We start from the raw sequence: 16150 nt of genomic DNA on the forward strand, positions 1-16150 counted from the left end.
TTGTATTTTCTCCTATGAGGCTTTCCATCAAGTGCTTCACTTTTAAACATATATTTGTACACTTCGGGTCTGATTACTTGTGTGCTAGACATAATTGCTAAATGCCTGACATGTTCCATTAATTCCTGTGATGAGAAAACTGAGGCTTACAAAGATGATCTAAATGTCTCAGATCATAGAGTAAGAAGTTTTTGTAAAATCTGTTTAAACTCAGGTCTCTATAAACTCCAGAGCCCAATCTTAGGAGTATTTGGATTTTTAGCCATGCATTATAGTTCATTCCCACAATCTCCACCCTGTAGAGATGGAGGAAGACTGGGCTACATAATGAGCCCTGTTCCCTCCAAAAGCCTGTAGGTTGAAAAAATGCAAATGAAAAGAGAGAACCTTTTGATTCCCCTGTCATTTTTCATTTCTTGAGAGCTGGTCTCACTGTATGTGTATGTGTATGTGTATGTGTATGTGTATGTGTATGTGTATGTGTATATGTATATGTATATGTATATGTATATGTAGACTCAGAGTCTCCTGCCACCTCAGACTTAGAGTGCTGGGTTAAAGGTATGTAACATGCCCGGTTTCTGCTGTCATCTTTTAATTATACTCTGAGAAATCTATCTGTCGCTGAGTTTCTCAGTAAGGCTAGAGCTGTAGAATTTTTACCAGCATGTCTGGCCTCTATTCAGACATCAGCATCATTCCTTCCTTCCTCCACTCCTGACAACCAGAAATGTCTCCAGACATTGCCAAATGTCCACAGTAGAGAAGTACTGTTAGATCATTATACCTGATTTCTCTTTCATTTAGTCTCCTTCTCTATAGAATACTAAAATGTTTCCAAAAAGGTCATTTGAAATAAAGCCTACCTTTAAATTTCTTTATATTAGTGCCAGAATGGAGGAGTACCTGTGGCTGTCAGAGGTCAACTTTGTGGAGTTGGTTCTTTTCTCCCACGGGTTCCAGGGACTGAGCTCAGCTTGCCAGGCTTTCCTGATAAGTGCTTTTACCTACTGAGCCATCTTACTGGCCCAAATAAACCTAGTTTGAAGCAAAGTTATTTGCTCTGAGAAGCTATGCAGTATTCCTTTGCTGGAACCACCAGAACAAAGAATGGGAGAGTGAGTTGTTTAAACATCAAAAATGGGCATTCTCTTGACTGTGTTGTTCGTTTTGTAGTCAGGGTCTTACTATGTAGCCCAGGCTAGCCTGGAACTCACTATGTAGCCCAGCTTTCCCCTAAATTTGCAGCAATCCTCCTGCCTCAGTTTCACAGGTGCTAGGATTATAGGAGTGAACGACCAGGCCTGCCTACTACTTTTACTCAGTTTTTAAGACTCCAAGTCTAAGGTCAAGGTAAACACAAATCTGATTTCTTCTGTGGTCTCCATGGCTTGCAGATGATTACTGGCCCAGGAACTCTTTGTTCTTTATACCTCATTATGCCTAGGTGCTAATTGCATTCGTTTTGGTTTTGAGATAGGGTCTCACTTTATAGTCTTGGCTGGCCTGTAACTCATAGTTTACTTTCCTCTGCATCTTCACTACCTTAAAGGCCTATGTCACCATGCCCAGCTTAATGTCAAGTCTTGGCATCAAGTCTAAGGATCTCATTTCAATATAGCTTCTTTAATGACCTTATATCCAAACACAGTAATATACATATGTGTTAGAACTTCAGCATGAATATTGGGAGATTTGGACCCTAACATCGACTTTCTTCCATCCCTTTTATCCTGCATGTGCTGAGCAACCTACCATGTGCAGACATTCTGTTAAGCATTATAAACATTCTGGCTACAGTGAGTTAGGGACGAGATTTATTTTTAAGTGCCACACAAATATTCTATTAAAGTTTGGAAGGGGATGGCAGAAAAGCCTTCTCTCCTTCCCCTTAGCCTTCCAGCTTGGTTGGGCTGGTGAAAGGGCCCCATTAAAACTCAACTATGAGGTTAGTGAGTCAGCAGCTTGTCAAGCCTGGGACTCACTTGGCTAGGAAGCAGAGATGATGCCCAAGCCAGCAGCCTGCACCACCTCAATTTCCCCTCCTCTCCTCCACTGTGACGCAGGGCCCCTCCGGGCCCCTTCCGGACGCCGGGGGTGGGGGGCCCGCTCCACCCACTGCGTGCCCACTGGCAGCCCTGAGCCCCTCCCTGGCAGACTTCTCCCTCGGCTCCCACCATAGGGCTGCCCCTTAGCCACGCCTGCGCCTTAGAGCCCAAGGAGGGTGAGAGGCTGGGCCCCGCCGGCGGGGGAGGAGGAGGGCTGGGAGAAGCCCCGCCCGCTGCCGCGACGCCATTTGCCACTGCCGAGCGTGGGCACAGGCGGCTCTCGCAAGCCCGGGTGACCAACCTCTCCCGAGCACGCTTCTCGACCTCCCGCACAATCTTCATCCCGCGCACTTCTCAGCGTCGCCTGTCGGAGTCACCGCCTTTCCTGCCGCCAGCCTGAGCACGGCCCCGCACGCCACAGGCCAGTCTTTGCCGCCATGCCCAAGAATAAAGGTAAGGACGCTACTGGGACCGGGGCCCTGCTCCCCGCCGGTTCCCTGACTCTGCTCGCGGCCTCGAGGTCAGCCCAGGCCGCAGTGACCTTCCTGCCATCTTTCCTTGCCTCTCCTCGGGCTGCATTCTCTGCGTCCTACTCGGAGCTCGGCAGAAGCGCAGGGAAGTTACTCCAGGCTCCCAGTTTGGTCACATTGGGGTGGAGTCGACGCCATTTTTTTTTTGTAGGGCCTCCTGTGTGAGAATGTGGGCTCGTGCCCCCGATTCGCGCCACATTGACCAAGGCGCCAGGGGGACCCGGGAGAGCACCTGCCTCGGACTTCTCGGGCTTCCAACACCTGGGGAGTTAAGCCCTGGGAGCCATTCTGAACTTTGAAAAAGGTTGATGCCTTGCTTGTTTTCGTGCCCATCTGGCACCTCCTCCCTAGGATTCTTTATGGACACTTAGTTGGTACTGCTGAGGCCGCTCCCGTGTAGCCGGTGGCCAGTACTTTGATGCATTCTTAAAGTTCATCCCTAGAGAATCACTTTGCTCCATAGTTTTACCGGGCTTAACTTTTTCCACAGAGCACTTGACCCATATTTAGCCAACTTTTCCACCTTTGTTTCAGATCATGTGTATGTTTTGATGGAAAAAAATAATGATTACAAATTCTAAGCAGCGTTCCCGAGGTCAATCTCATTTTTGTATATTTTCAGTATTTTGTGGTGGTGTTTTTTGGTTTTGTTTGTTTGTTTGTTTGTTTGTTTGTTTATGGGATCAAATCTATCCTTACCAGCACTCTACCGCTTTGCTTTGCTCTGTCTGTCCCCAGGCTGATCCGAAATTTGCTCTGTACCCTAAACTAACATTGAACTTGGGATTCTCCTGTTTCAGCTTCCCGAGTACCTGGAATTACAGGCTTGCTGTATTCATTGTCCTCGAAATTTCTCAAAAATATAAAGTAAAAAGTAGTGAAAAGCTTTTATTTCCCAAAGGAGAGGAACAAACACATTACACAGCCCTTAAGAACTTGAGTGGGGGGAGGGGTGCGCGCCTTTAATCCCCAGCACTTGGGAGGCAGAGGCAGGTGGATCTCTTGAGTTCCTCAGCCTGGTCTACATAGTGTGCCAGGACTACACAGAGAAACTTCTCTTTTAGAAAAAAAATAAAATCTTTGGGCAGAGATGCACATCTTCCTGGTTAAGAGAACCAAAGTTAGGTTCCCACACCCACATGGGGCTGCTCATAACTCCAGCTCTAGGGGATCCAGTGCCCTCTTCTGCCTCCCCCGCCCCTCTATAATCACACACACATGGTTTTTTTTTTAAACTTGTCTTTGATCTTTCATCCTTGGGACCTTCTCCCTTGCCCCATTCTCTTTTTCTGCTTGAAAGTTGGCTCCAAGAAGTCTAGTTAGATAATTACTCTTTGTGCCTGTCACCATTTACATTAGCCCTCTGAGTACTTGGTCACAGTTTTGTGAACAGATTGATTTAAGATAGTCTTGCAGTCCTTCCTCTAACCCTTCCCACAAATGTAGCAGCGGACTGACTTGTCTGGCTTCAGTGGGAGAAGGTGCACCTGGAAGAGGAGATGGTGGGGGCAGGGACACCCTGTCAGAGGTGGGACCCGGAGGGGGGAACAAAGTTAGACCAGGAGAAAAAAGATAGTCTTGCTATGTGCCCCCAGCTGGCCTTAAACTTGTCTCCCTCTCACTGCTGGGCCTCAAAAATGAAGGTTGCCAGTCTTTGTGCAAGGATTGTTGCTGATTATTGTAAGCATAATATGTTCAAACTTTTAAAATTCCTACCTGTAGACGTCCTTATTCTGAGATGGCAGCTGGAGCACCTCAATAGGTGAGGGGTCTTAATCTCACCCTAACTCTAGTGACTGGATTTCCAGTTGTCACACTAGTTGTCAGCCCTAAGAGGATGGGAATGGTGTCAGTCATAATCACACTGGCTCAGTAGTACTTAGCCTAAAAGATGCTCAATAAATATTTGTTGGACTTACTCACCTCCTGTCTGGTGACTCCACCCATAGGTGAATAGTAGATTCCCATTTGGTTCCAGGGAAACAGAATTTCTACACTAAATCACCTTCTAGTCGCTAGCCTGGTATGTTTTAAGAAGTATCCTACCTGGGCTTATTTCTCTGAAACACCTCTGTAGTTTAAAGAAAGGATTTAAGAATTGTAGTTGAGCTTAAGAACTAGGCAAGTCTTTTAGAAAGAGAGTGGGGTTTAAAAAGAAAAGAGTGGTTATTTTGTTGCTGTTCTGTCATACTCAGTCTTGGTCTCATTTCATTCTTTGTTTGTTTGATACAGAATTTTCTGTGTAACTCATTGTCCTGGACCTCACTCTGTATAGATCAGGCTGGCCTCAAACTTAGAGAGATCCACCTGCTTTTCTACCTCTGGGATTAAAGATGCACTGGCTTTCATTCTTTCAAAGAGAATTTGAAAAGCATTTGATTTCCTGGCAGTAAAATAGAAAGGGGAATACTGGGGACTCTTGAGATTACAGGCAAGTACCACTATACCTGTCTTGCTCATTTCTTTTTTTCCATTGTATGGTACCACTGTTGATAGATATTAAGATATTTAGGGAGCACTGGCTGCTCTTCAGGGGTCCTTCATTCAGTTCCCAGCACACACTTTGCAGCTTACAACTGTCTAAGGAGGGTTGAGGCTGGATCTAGGATCTCAAGCATTTGCAGGTCATCCAGAGTCCTCTTTTAGTGCCTCCTTAGGCTCCAGGAATGCTCACAATAGACAGGCAGACATGAACAACATTAAATACATTTTAAAAGAGGCTCTAGAGGCAAGTAACACCCTGCTTTTAAAACTATACTATCTCCATTACGTTATGGTACACTTCAAAAGATAAAGTTTCAACTCATGGGATTACTAGCCTTCTGCTGTTATGAAATCAGTATGTTCCATTCTAGAAGCAATAATTTCATTTTCCTCTCACCTATCATGGGGCGGAGTGTGGGGGGTCAGGTACAGTTTTGTAAAACTTATCAGGACCCAGTATGGTAGCTTACACTTGTACTCCCAGCATTCAGGAGACTGAGACAGAAGGATTACCCCACTTTCAAAGCTAACGTGGGGGCCGGGCGGTGGTGGCTCACGCCTTTAATCCCAGCAATTGGGAGGCAGAGGCAGGTGGATTTCTGAGTTCGAGGCCAGCCTGGTCTACAGAGTGAGTTCCAGGACAGCCAGGGCTATACAGAGAAACCCTGTCTCGTAAAATCAAAGCTAACATGAGCTATAATGAAAGACCCTGTCTAAAAAAAGAAGACAGCTGAAGCCTGTGTGGTTAAGATTGTGGAACAGAATTCTCTGGAAAGGAGCCTTAATATGAGAGCCCTGGTAGGACGGAGGAGGGTTGAGGCTGCATCTGGGATCCCAAGCTCATCGACTACAATTTTGAATGAGTTATTTAATCCCTGAACTTTAGTGAACTTACTGGTAAACTGGAACTAAATGACAGAATATTCAAGATGATTGTGACAATTGGGTGGCACTCTGAAACAGCAGGTAAGAGCATGGCCACTGCACTCACCTAACCATCTTGAGGGCGGCCCCATGCCCAGCAAAAGGAACTCAGTAAATCTTGGGAGGGTTTTTTTCTTTCTAACCTTACTCAACAGCTTCTGTACTTGATATTATCACTTCTGGGTTTAGGCTTTTATGGCATTCCTGTGTGTGAATACATATCTATTTGTCTAGATTCAGTTCTTGTGTTTTCTTGGTTGTTTTGTCATTCCTATTTTGTTATTGTGTCTTTAATTTTATTATTGTTCCTTAGATGCCTTCATTTTCTCATGACACAGAATGAAACCATATGGGGTGGGAGATGGAGCCTAGGAATCAGAATATATGGCTGGGCAGTGGTGGCGCATGCCTTCAATCCCAGCACTTGGGAGGCAGAGGCAGGTGAATTTCTGAGTTTGAGGCCAGCCTGGTCTACAGAGTGAGTTCCAGGACAGCCAAGGCTACACAGACAAACCCTGTCTCGAAAAATAGAACAACAACAACAACAAAACAAACAGAATATATGAAAAAATGAGGGTTTTAGTTAGGAAATTCCATGAGGAGTCAGGAGGCTAATGTGGTAACATTATACACCTGAAGGTGGTAAGTTTAACACGATTAACCAGATTGCATCAATTTTTAAATTTAAATGGCTTTTAAAGATGCTATTCTAGCTGGGTAGTACTAGTACATACCTTTAAGCCCAACAGTTGGGAGGCAGAGGCAGGCAGATGGATGTCCGAGTTCCAGGTCAGTGTGGTCTACACAGAGAAACCCTGTCTCCAAAACAAACAAAGGCAGTGTTTTTAAGTCTGTTAAACAATGTTTGTCTAACACTTTTCTCTTCATAGTGTTTTGCAGATAACTGATACCTTTTTTTTTTTCTTATCAAAACCACTAGGAAAAGGAGGTAAAAACAGGCGTAGAGGGAAAAATGAGAATGAATCTGAAAAGCGAGAGCTTGTATTCAAGGAGGATGGACAAGGTAAGATGCTAGAGAAGCTGGGCTCTTATTTGAGTTTCCTATTTGTTTTCCTATGTTGGGGATCGAACACTTTCTGGCTAACAGACTAGACTTCTGGCTGGCTGCCTCTGATAATGTTAGAGTTTATTTGCACCACCATTTGGGTATTACCTTTTCTTAAAAGATTCTGGTTAAGAATTTGGCATTTTAAGCCAGGCATAGTAATACACATTTCTTTTTTAAAAATAAGATTTATTTTATGTATAGGACTACACTGCCACTGTCTTCTCTCTAGCCCAGTAATACACACTTTTAATCTCGACACTCAGAGGCAGGGAGACAAGCAGGCGGATCTGTTGACTTCCAGGGTAACCAAGGCTAAATGACAATAAATATCCCATCTCAAGAAAAAGAGGATAATTTGGCAAATGACCCAAGTGAAGGAAGATTCTGGCTTTCCAAGAATAAGTACTGTTATACTAATTCAGCAAGGATATCACTAACATTTATGATATTTGTACTGAAAGTGTCATGAGATTTCTCTAATAAAGATTCAAAGACAGAAGTAAGGGCATGAAACGAGATCTGAGTCTGAGATTTCTGAGATATGATGTATATCCTGATACCTTTGATCTCTTGAAGTAGAGCATAGTCGTGAGCAGTATAATTCAGACATCTAATAACAGGCCCAGGTTGTTACATTACAAAGTCTGTCTTCTGGTTCAACCATTAACTAGTCAAGTGTTTAGTTCCCTCTGTTTATTCCATATTTGCCCTTTGTATATTTATTCTTTATATATAAAACCACATGTTCTTGTTTAATCTTCAGTGGACTATTATCAAGTTGTTTTTATCAAAAAGGGCAATATTTCTTGCATTTTTTTTCTCTTAGAATATGCTCAAGTAATCAAAATGTTGGGAAACGGACGACTGGAAGCCATGTGTTTTGATGGTGTAAAGAGGCTGTGCCACATTAGAGGGAAATTAAGAAAAAAGGTAAGTATTTGGACATCCATTTTATCCTAATAGAGAAGTGGTGAGGAGTATAGTGGAATGCCTTAGTGGAGTGGCTGCATGTGTTGCTGGGAAGCCATCCCAGGCCCCCTTAACATGTTAAGAACAACCACACTATATTAGTGAGGTTCATGCTCGGCCCCCCCACCTCTACAGGGATGTTCCTGTAAGTCCAGTGTAAGACCATAGAAGGAATTCAAAGATTACATTCTTAACCATTCACCCAACAAATCTAATTTGAAGAATGGTCTGAAAAACAAATACCCTATCTTCAAAACTGTTGATGGTGTGAAGAGGGAGGGGCCTGGAGAACTATTCCAATTTTAAGGAGTCCTAAAGAGGTATGGCAAATGGCCCTTTGCGTTCCAGTAAGTCCCAGCACTGAGTGGCAGGTAGTTGCAGGGGAGAGAATGCTTTATTTTCCTGATACCAGTCCTTCACAAAGGAAAAGGATGTGTCAGTGTGGGTAGGTAGAAGACAGTGACTTAGAAAACCATAGTTTTCTGGGGTTTTTTAAAGATTTGTTTACTTTATGTATGAATACACTGTTGCTATCTTCAGACACACCAGAAGAGGGCATCAGATCCTATTACAGATGGTTGTGAGTCATCATGTGGTTGCTGGGATTTGAACTCAGGACCTTCAGAAGAGCAGTTAGTGCTCTTAACCGCTGAGCCATCTCTCCAGCCCCATTTTTCTGTTTTTATAGTAGATAACCAAGTGGTTTGTAAACTCATTAGTTCCTAATTGAATCATCTCTAGGATTTCATGATTTCATTTTATTTAAAACATATCATACGCCGGGCGGTGGTGGCACACGCCTTTAATCCCAGCATTGGGAGGCAGAGGCAGGCGGATTTCTGAGTTCGAGGCCAGCCTGGTCTACAGTGAGTTCCAGGACAGCCAAGGCTACACAGAGAAACCCTGTCTCGAAAAAACAAAATAAAACAAAACAAAAAACATGTCATACAGTGATTTTTCTTTTGTAGGTTTGGATAAATACCTCAGATATCATATTGGTGGGCCTCCGAGATTACCAGGTAAGTCACTTTTCAGTTTGTTGTTGATTTGTTTGAACTTGAGGATCCATTTTATATTTATTTTATGTGAGTATAGTGTTGCTCTCTTCAGACACACCAGCAGAGGACATCAGATCCCATTACAGATGGTTGTGAGCCACCATGTGGTTGCTGGGAATTGAACTCAGGACCTCTGGAAGAGCAGTCAGTGCTCTTAACCAGTGAGCCATCTCTCCAGCTCTGAGGTGCCATTTTCTAACAGTCCATGTGTCTTAGGCATTATGCTGGGGGTCCCTGGCATTATGGTTCCCAAATGCCAGTCTGTGGAGTCAGAGATTTAGTTTTTCTCTGTCGTGACTATTTGAAGTTTTCCATTTTACAATGACCGATACTACTGTATAATAGGTTTCTATACTTTAGTTGTCCTCCAGTTTTTCTTTTTTACTTTATACATCCTTTAAAATTTAATAACCAATTGTGTGGGGTTTTACAGCTGAATGAATCTAGTTATATCCCACCAATGGCATATAGCCTGATATATTCATTTTTTTAAAAAATTTACTTACTTCCCAATATCAGCTCACCCTCTCCTCAGTACCCCCTTACGCAGAACCTCTCTCCCTCTCCCCCTCCCCTTCTCTTCTAATTGCTATGGCACAAGCAAAAGGAAGAAAGGGTCTGTTTCGGCTTGGTTTGAAGGGACAGTCCATCATAGTGGACATTGCAGCGGGAAACAAAGGCAGCTGATCAGTTCCCCCCATCACAACCACTATGTCTGTCCCTTTAATACATTTTGATTTGTTTGCCTCTTACCATACTTAGTTTTTTACTTTTGTGTTCCAGATTAAAAGAATTGACATCTTTGTTTCAAACTATAGGGTTCTCTGTAGGTGATTTGTCACTCCATAGGGGCATAGCCGGTGTTTGGAGACTATTCTAGGTACCATAGCTTGAGTGAGGGTCTTGGGTAGGGTACTGGTGGTATGGAACACCCTTTAATGCATAGCATTCCACTGGCTCAGAGTTATCATTAGTGCTTTGGTTGAAAAAAAGGTGCTCTAAATTCATAAACCACTTATTCTTTTTGATCTTACGCCCCTGCTAGCTTCCACAGCTATCCACACATACATGCATGTACATACACATTGCCATGGACTGGGTTGCTTTGGGGACCCCTTGCTCTGCGGGGTGATAAAAATTCTGGCCTGATGGGCAAAGAATTCAGCAAGTGACACAAGGGAGTGTGGTATCTGAATGCAATTTGTACAAAGTGAAAATCAGGCTTATATAGAATACAGAGAACAGGGCAGACAACAGAAGTCACCTAGGCAGGTTAAATTCTCTGGGTCTGTCTGAGGCGAGTAGCTGAAGGTTGTATACTAGTATTCCTTGGCTGTAACATAGATAATTAGTGACAGAAGCCCTAAAACTTCTCTCTGGTTAGTAAAGCAATTCTGCCTTGTGTGGGACTGCTCTGATAAGTGCCTAACTGCTAGCTTTAACTCTTGAGACACCCTGTCTGGAAAGACAGCTTCTTTGTAAAGATTCCAAGCTAATTACAGCTAGGAAATCTATTAGGATTATTGAAACACTGTGGAGGCCAGGAAATAATGTTTAATTTCAGTTTTAGCTAATAATGAAATATTTCTTAGGGCACCTTTATGCCTGAATAAAGAAAGCATGCAGATCTCTCCACAGACTTGAGCAGAGACCAATCTGGAACACATCTGAGCTAGGAGATGTCAGCAACTGACTACCTCAGGAGACTGACTCCTTTTGAAGCGTAGGAGGATCAGGTCCATGATCAGGTTTTTTAGGCCTGTCATACAGACACTACAGAAGTAGACGAGTGCTGCGTGACAACACATACATATTAAATTCCTTAGTTTTTGATACCAAGTCTCAGTCTTGACTTGCGGTGTTTGATTGCTTGGTAAATTTTTCTAGGGAAGCATTTGTGCTTCTTTATTTGGTTTTTCGAGACATGGTTTCTCTGTATAGCCCTGGCTGTCCTGGAACTCACTCTGTAGACCAGGCTGGCCTTGAACTCAGAAATCCACTTGCCTCTGCCTCCCAAGTGCTGGGATTAAAGGCGTGTGCCACCACCACCCTTTATATTACTTTATAAGTAATATAAAGGATTAAGTCTGTGTGGTTCTGCTGTTAGAGATGTGAGCTTTATCTTCCCAGAATTTTTAGTTATTTCTCAGTTGTGTTCATAAACCTGAGTTAAATCTAAGGAAGTGGAAAAAGATTTTATGTCAAAATATTGAGATTTGAACTTTTAAATTCAATTTGAAAGTTTTATATGATATAACAGATAATAGTGTAATATAATCAGATCTAAAAATCGCTTTTTTTTGTTTTAAGGACAACAAAGCCGATGTCATTTTAAAATACAATGCAGATGAAGCTAGAAGTCTCAAGGCCTATGGCGAGCTTCCGGAGCATGGTAAGGACTGAGTTATTCTTAACAAATCTTATGGTGTTTAGGTTGCCTGCTGGCATTTAAGCAGTGGATGAAATTTTATAGATTTTTACAGATGATCCTATTAGAGTTAAGCATACCTGTTTATACTTCATATTAGATACCATAAGAAAGAAGGTACTAAAATTCTGTTCCTGATAAAAGTGTGTTTAGTGAGAAAGTACAGTATCGGCCAAAGGAATTATTTGTTATGGTATGTTCAGACTCTTTCAAGAAAGGTTGGTGGTACAGTACGGTTCAGTCACAGCCACCTTAGCATACACAAACCAGTTTCAGTCACTAACACTGTTGAAAACACTCCTTCAAGAGTGCCCTTGCTTGTGTATAAATATAAGGGGTAGTGACTACATAGTATGGTGAATAGATTTCAGTGAATGTCACTTTTAATCTATTGTATCATTTTGCATTAATATATGTTTTTTAAACTTTATTTCCCTCCCCAAAATACAAGCCTCCTATACCCTTTTCAGAGGAAAAATATCCTTTATACACTGTTTTGTAAGTCTATTTTTTTCATGTGTCAGGTTTTTTTGTAAATGCCTGCACTGTGGTTCCTTATGAGAACATGACCTCTTGTAAACAGTAAGACCATACTGAGAATTATAAATTTGCCACTCCATTCTAGGAAACAGTAAGAGATTTGGGGATGAAGTAGTACATTGAGTCCTTTTCATTCTTTAGAGAAAAGCATGACTTACCCAGATGTTTCTTCCTAATTAATTGATGGGAATTGGTGGTTCTTTTCTTCTCTTGTTTTTGTGTCTTGTTTCTTTTGTTTGTTTGTTTGTTTGTTTGTTTGTTTGTTTCTGTATGGTTCACTTGGATCAGGAGTTAAGTTTTCTGGACACTTGAAACTTTCCTTAATACCAGGGCCAGTAATGCATGACTCCTCAAATCTATCTCCCTCCTAAAGTAACTACCTTTTCTTTTTTCTTTCCTTTTCTTTTCTTTTTTTTTCTTGACATAGGAAATAAAGTTGTTAGTATGTATATAAACTTCTGAAGTTTACCTGAAGGGTGTAATTGCTTCAGAGGTAGTATAATTAGAGATTGTCTTTCTTGGGAGCCCTTGGAAACAATATTTTGCTCCACATAGCAAAATTAGTAGAAAGTTGGAAGTCAATATTTTTATTATATTATCAGTGGTTTTTTTGTGTGTGTGTTCTTTAGCTAAAATCAATGAAACTGATACATTTGGTCCTGGAGATGATGATGAAATTCAGTTCGATGACATTGGGGATGATGATGAAGACATCGATGATGTAAGTAGACACATCCTGCTTTTCCTGCTTTCTGTTCATGAGTTATATACAAAGATAATAGCCCTTTCCCTTAAATGTCTATAATACTCGGACTAGAGAACATTTAAACAAGTGTGTATGTATATATCTGTGTATGTGTTTGGAGTGGGAGGAACATTCAGAAAGAGGAAGATGATCAAAGTGGAGATATGAAAGAATAATAAGTGAATATTGGATAGAGACATGTCTGTGCGTGTATGAAATGTTGCAGTGAAAACCATTATTTAGCACAAATAATGTATACAAATAAAAGTATATTTGGGAAACTGAAGCCAGATGATTTCTGCAAGTCAGCCCGGATTGCAAAGTAAATACCAGGCCAGCCAGAGTTACACAGCAATTCCTTGCACCCACACCTAGCTTTCAACATGGTACTATCAATAACAAAATATGCTTCTTTTTTAAAAAAGAAATACGTAATTTTTATGTGCATTTTTGCCTGCATGTCTGTCTGTGTGAAGGTGTCAGAAGCCCTGTAACTGGAGTTGCAGATGGGTATAAGCTTCCATGTGGCTGCTGAGAATTGAGCCCTGGTCCTCTACTAAATACTGCATTAAATACCTTTAGAAAAACATTTTAAGGCTGGAGAGATAGCTTAGTAGGTAAGGGTTCCAAAGGACCCAGGTTTGAGTCACAGCACCCACCTGTAAACTCCAGTTCCAGAGGACTTCTTACGTCCTCTTTCTGACCTCAAGGGCACTAGGCACACGTGTGGTGTGCATATAAAATAAGTAACATTTTAACACATACTCCACAATAGGAAGTGATTTTTTTTAAATGTAGGTTTCTTTGGAGATTTGGGGGTGGGGGAAGTTAGTGTAGTATTGGTGTCTAAGTTCTAAGATTAAATATATGCTCCACCACTCCCAGCAAAACATACTTTGACTAAATTATTACTTGTATTTTGGCAGTAGAATGAGCATACAGTAACCATGTTATGGGTTATATGCTAATCCAAAAGTTTTGATGCTTATACTAAGGTGAGACTCTATAGGAAATTACACAATCTTGAGTAAAGCCATAACTCAGTGGTAGGATACTTCCTAGCATGTCCAGGGTCCTGAGGAATCACCTAGTAATTCAGAAAGCAAACAGGGGGAGAGAAAAGGAAACATAGGAAGAAGCTACAGGTCTATGGTCCTCTTTTTATACTTTTATTGTCCTTTACTTATGTGTAGTATGTGTGAGTTGGGTACCATGTATACCATGTGTATATTGGAGGGGTGCACATGGAGACTAAAAAAGAGAGCATCCAATCCTCTGGAACTGGAGTTAAAGGTGATTTGGGTGCCAGTAACAAAACTCTGCAGGAGCAGTAAGCAATTTTAACCATCTCTACCCCTAGAATTTATATTGTTGCAAGTACTATCTTAAAATATGTATTTATTTTGTGTACGGGTGAACAGGCATTCCTGTAGTAGGCCATACATGTTAAGTTCAATTCACATGGGTTCTAAAGAGCCTCAGCTTTGGCAACAAACACACCTGCCTTTTGAGCCATCTTCCTGGCCCATGAACTATGTCTTGGTTGGTTTAGGTTTGTTCTTAAAAGCTTGTTCTGTCACCTGAAACCTCTGCTTTCTCTCCTGGGTACATTTCTCTAGCTGTTTTCTACATGTTTAAAGGTATTATATCAGTACTGAAACCAAATTGAAAGAAAAGGATTTAAGACATAACTTGTTTGTTTGTTTTTATTTTTTTATTTTCGAGACAGGGTTTCTTTGTATAGACCTGGCACTCACTCTGTAGACCAGGCTGGCCTCGAACTCAGAAATCCGCCTGCCTCTGCCTCCCAAGTGCTGAGATTAAAGGTGTGTGCCACCACCGCCCGGCCGACATAACTAGTTCTTAAGGGTCATAGTCATGGTACCTCTTATCTTTTCCTAATCCCAAAATACTAAATCTGAAATCAGGGCTGGAGAGATGGCTTGGCTGTTGATGAAGCTTACTGTCTCCTTCCTTTTGCACTACTTGTGTTCTTATCTTACTTCTTAAATCAAAAAAGAATGTTTTGTGGGGGTGGGGGTGTCTGCATACATGCATGTGAGTGTCAGTTGAGGCTAGAAGAGTATGTTAGGTTCCCTGGAGCTGGAGTTGCAGTCAGTTATGAACTACCTCATTGGTGATAGGAACCATACCAGGGACCTCTGCATGATCAGCAAGCATTCTAAAGGAGCAAAGAATCCCAAAGTCCTAAGGGAAATGTTGTCGTGGGTTACATAGGAAATCAACTTGGTTTGAAGAGAAAATTCCACATGTAAGCTTTTCTCAATTACAACTCAACTTTTAGAAACCCCAGTCTCCGTAATATTTTACATGATACGTGTTATTTTTCTAAAGATTGTGTAGGCTTGTGTGTGCGGGTGCCCACTGAGGCTGGCAAATGGCATTGGTCCTGAGGTCCTCTTCCTCCAGGGTCCACTAGCACTGCACCCCCACAATCACACATATAGGATCTGTTTTAGAATTTTCCATTTGACTTAATGTTCTTTTCTCTTTCAGATCTAAAATGAACTCAACATTTTACATTCCAGTCTTCCTGAAGATTGTCCTTCAAGTTTGGAATCAGGCCATAGACCTCAAAAGTTTTCACTATCATCTTGATTGTAATTTGTTGAGGCAGATTCGGTACTACAGTCTTTCATAACTGATAATCTTAACTGATATGCTAAGCCCACTTTGTTGATTCGATGAAATTGTCCTTACGAAGACCATTTAAGGGAAAAAAAAAACCTTTCATACTTTGACCCCTTCCAGTAAGTAAATGGGTGTTTTGAATAAACTATTTGCCTTGTACTCAGTATAAATTATGATTAAGTCCTACCTTTGCATAGCTGTTGACTGTACAGTCTTTGTGTATATTCTAGTTGCCCAGAGATTTTTGATACAAATGGAGGCAGAAATCTTTGTTTTGTTTTTGTTATATTTTGAGACAGAGTCTAACTTTGTATCTGAGGCTAGCTTGGAGTTCACTGGAGTACTGGTGGACCTCAAACTTGCTATGATCCTCCTTTCTTGACCTCCTGAGTGCTGAGAGCTTATGTATGTACCACCATACCTGGCAGAAATCTATTTAAATGCAAAAATGGTAAGTCTGCTTTTCATATTTAATTATGTGGCTATTTTTATACTAGTTTTGATACCATGTACATTTTTTTCATAATTTTATTTTTACAGTCATCACCTTACTGGAGGAGGAAAGGCATTTCCAAAATGTTTTTTGGGGTTTGGGGTTTGTTTGTTTGTTTGCGGGTGGTGAGTGTTGAGATAGGTTTCCACACCAGGCTGGCTGCAAGCTCTTCCTCCCTCTGCCTCCAAGTGCTGGGATTAAAGGTGTGTA

General features: G+C 41.6%; 1 protein-coding gene across 1 annotated transcript; it reads left to right on the top strand.

The window, feature by feature from the left end:
• The first annotated feature begins 2091 nt into the window (after nucleotides 1-2091).
• On the top strand, nucleotides 2092-15617 carry Eif1ax (eukaryotic translation initiation factor 1A X-linked). The gene is made up of 7 exons (XM_031370127.1): nucleotides 2092-2501; nucleotides 6927-7010; nucleotides 7882-7985; nucleotides 8993-9043; nucleotides 11393-11474; nucleotides 12680-12771; nucleotides 15313-15617. Exons 1-7 carry the CDS (start codon nucleotides 2486-2488, stop codon nucleotides 15316-15318), a joined length of 435 nt encoding a protein of 144 aa, XP_031225987.1. The 5' UTR covers nucleotides 2092-2485; the 3' UTR covers nucleotides 15319-15617.
• Nucleotides 15618-16150: the final 533 nt, after the last annotated feature.

Source organism: Mastomys coucha, chromosome X (assembly GCF_008632895.1).
Source record: "Mastomys coucha isolate ucsf_1 chromosome X, UCSF_Mcou_1, whole genome shotgun sequence".
In the NCBI taxonomy this organism is placed as follows: domain Eukaryota; kingdom Metazoa; phylum Chordata; class Mammalia; order Rodentia; family Muridae; genus Mastomys; species Mastomys coucha.

Coding starts and splice junctions, on each gene's coding strand:
- Eif1ax (XM_031370127.1), top strand. Junction 7,011..7,881: donor ATTCAAGGAGGATGGACAAG/GTAAGATGCTAG, acceptor TTTTTCTCTTAG/AATATGCTCAAGTAATCAAA. Junction 9,044..11,392: donor TGGGCCTCCGAGATTACCAG/GTAAGTCACTTT, acceptor TTTTGTTTTAAG/GACAACAAAGCCGATGTCAT.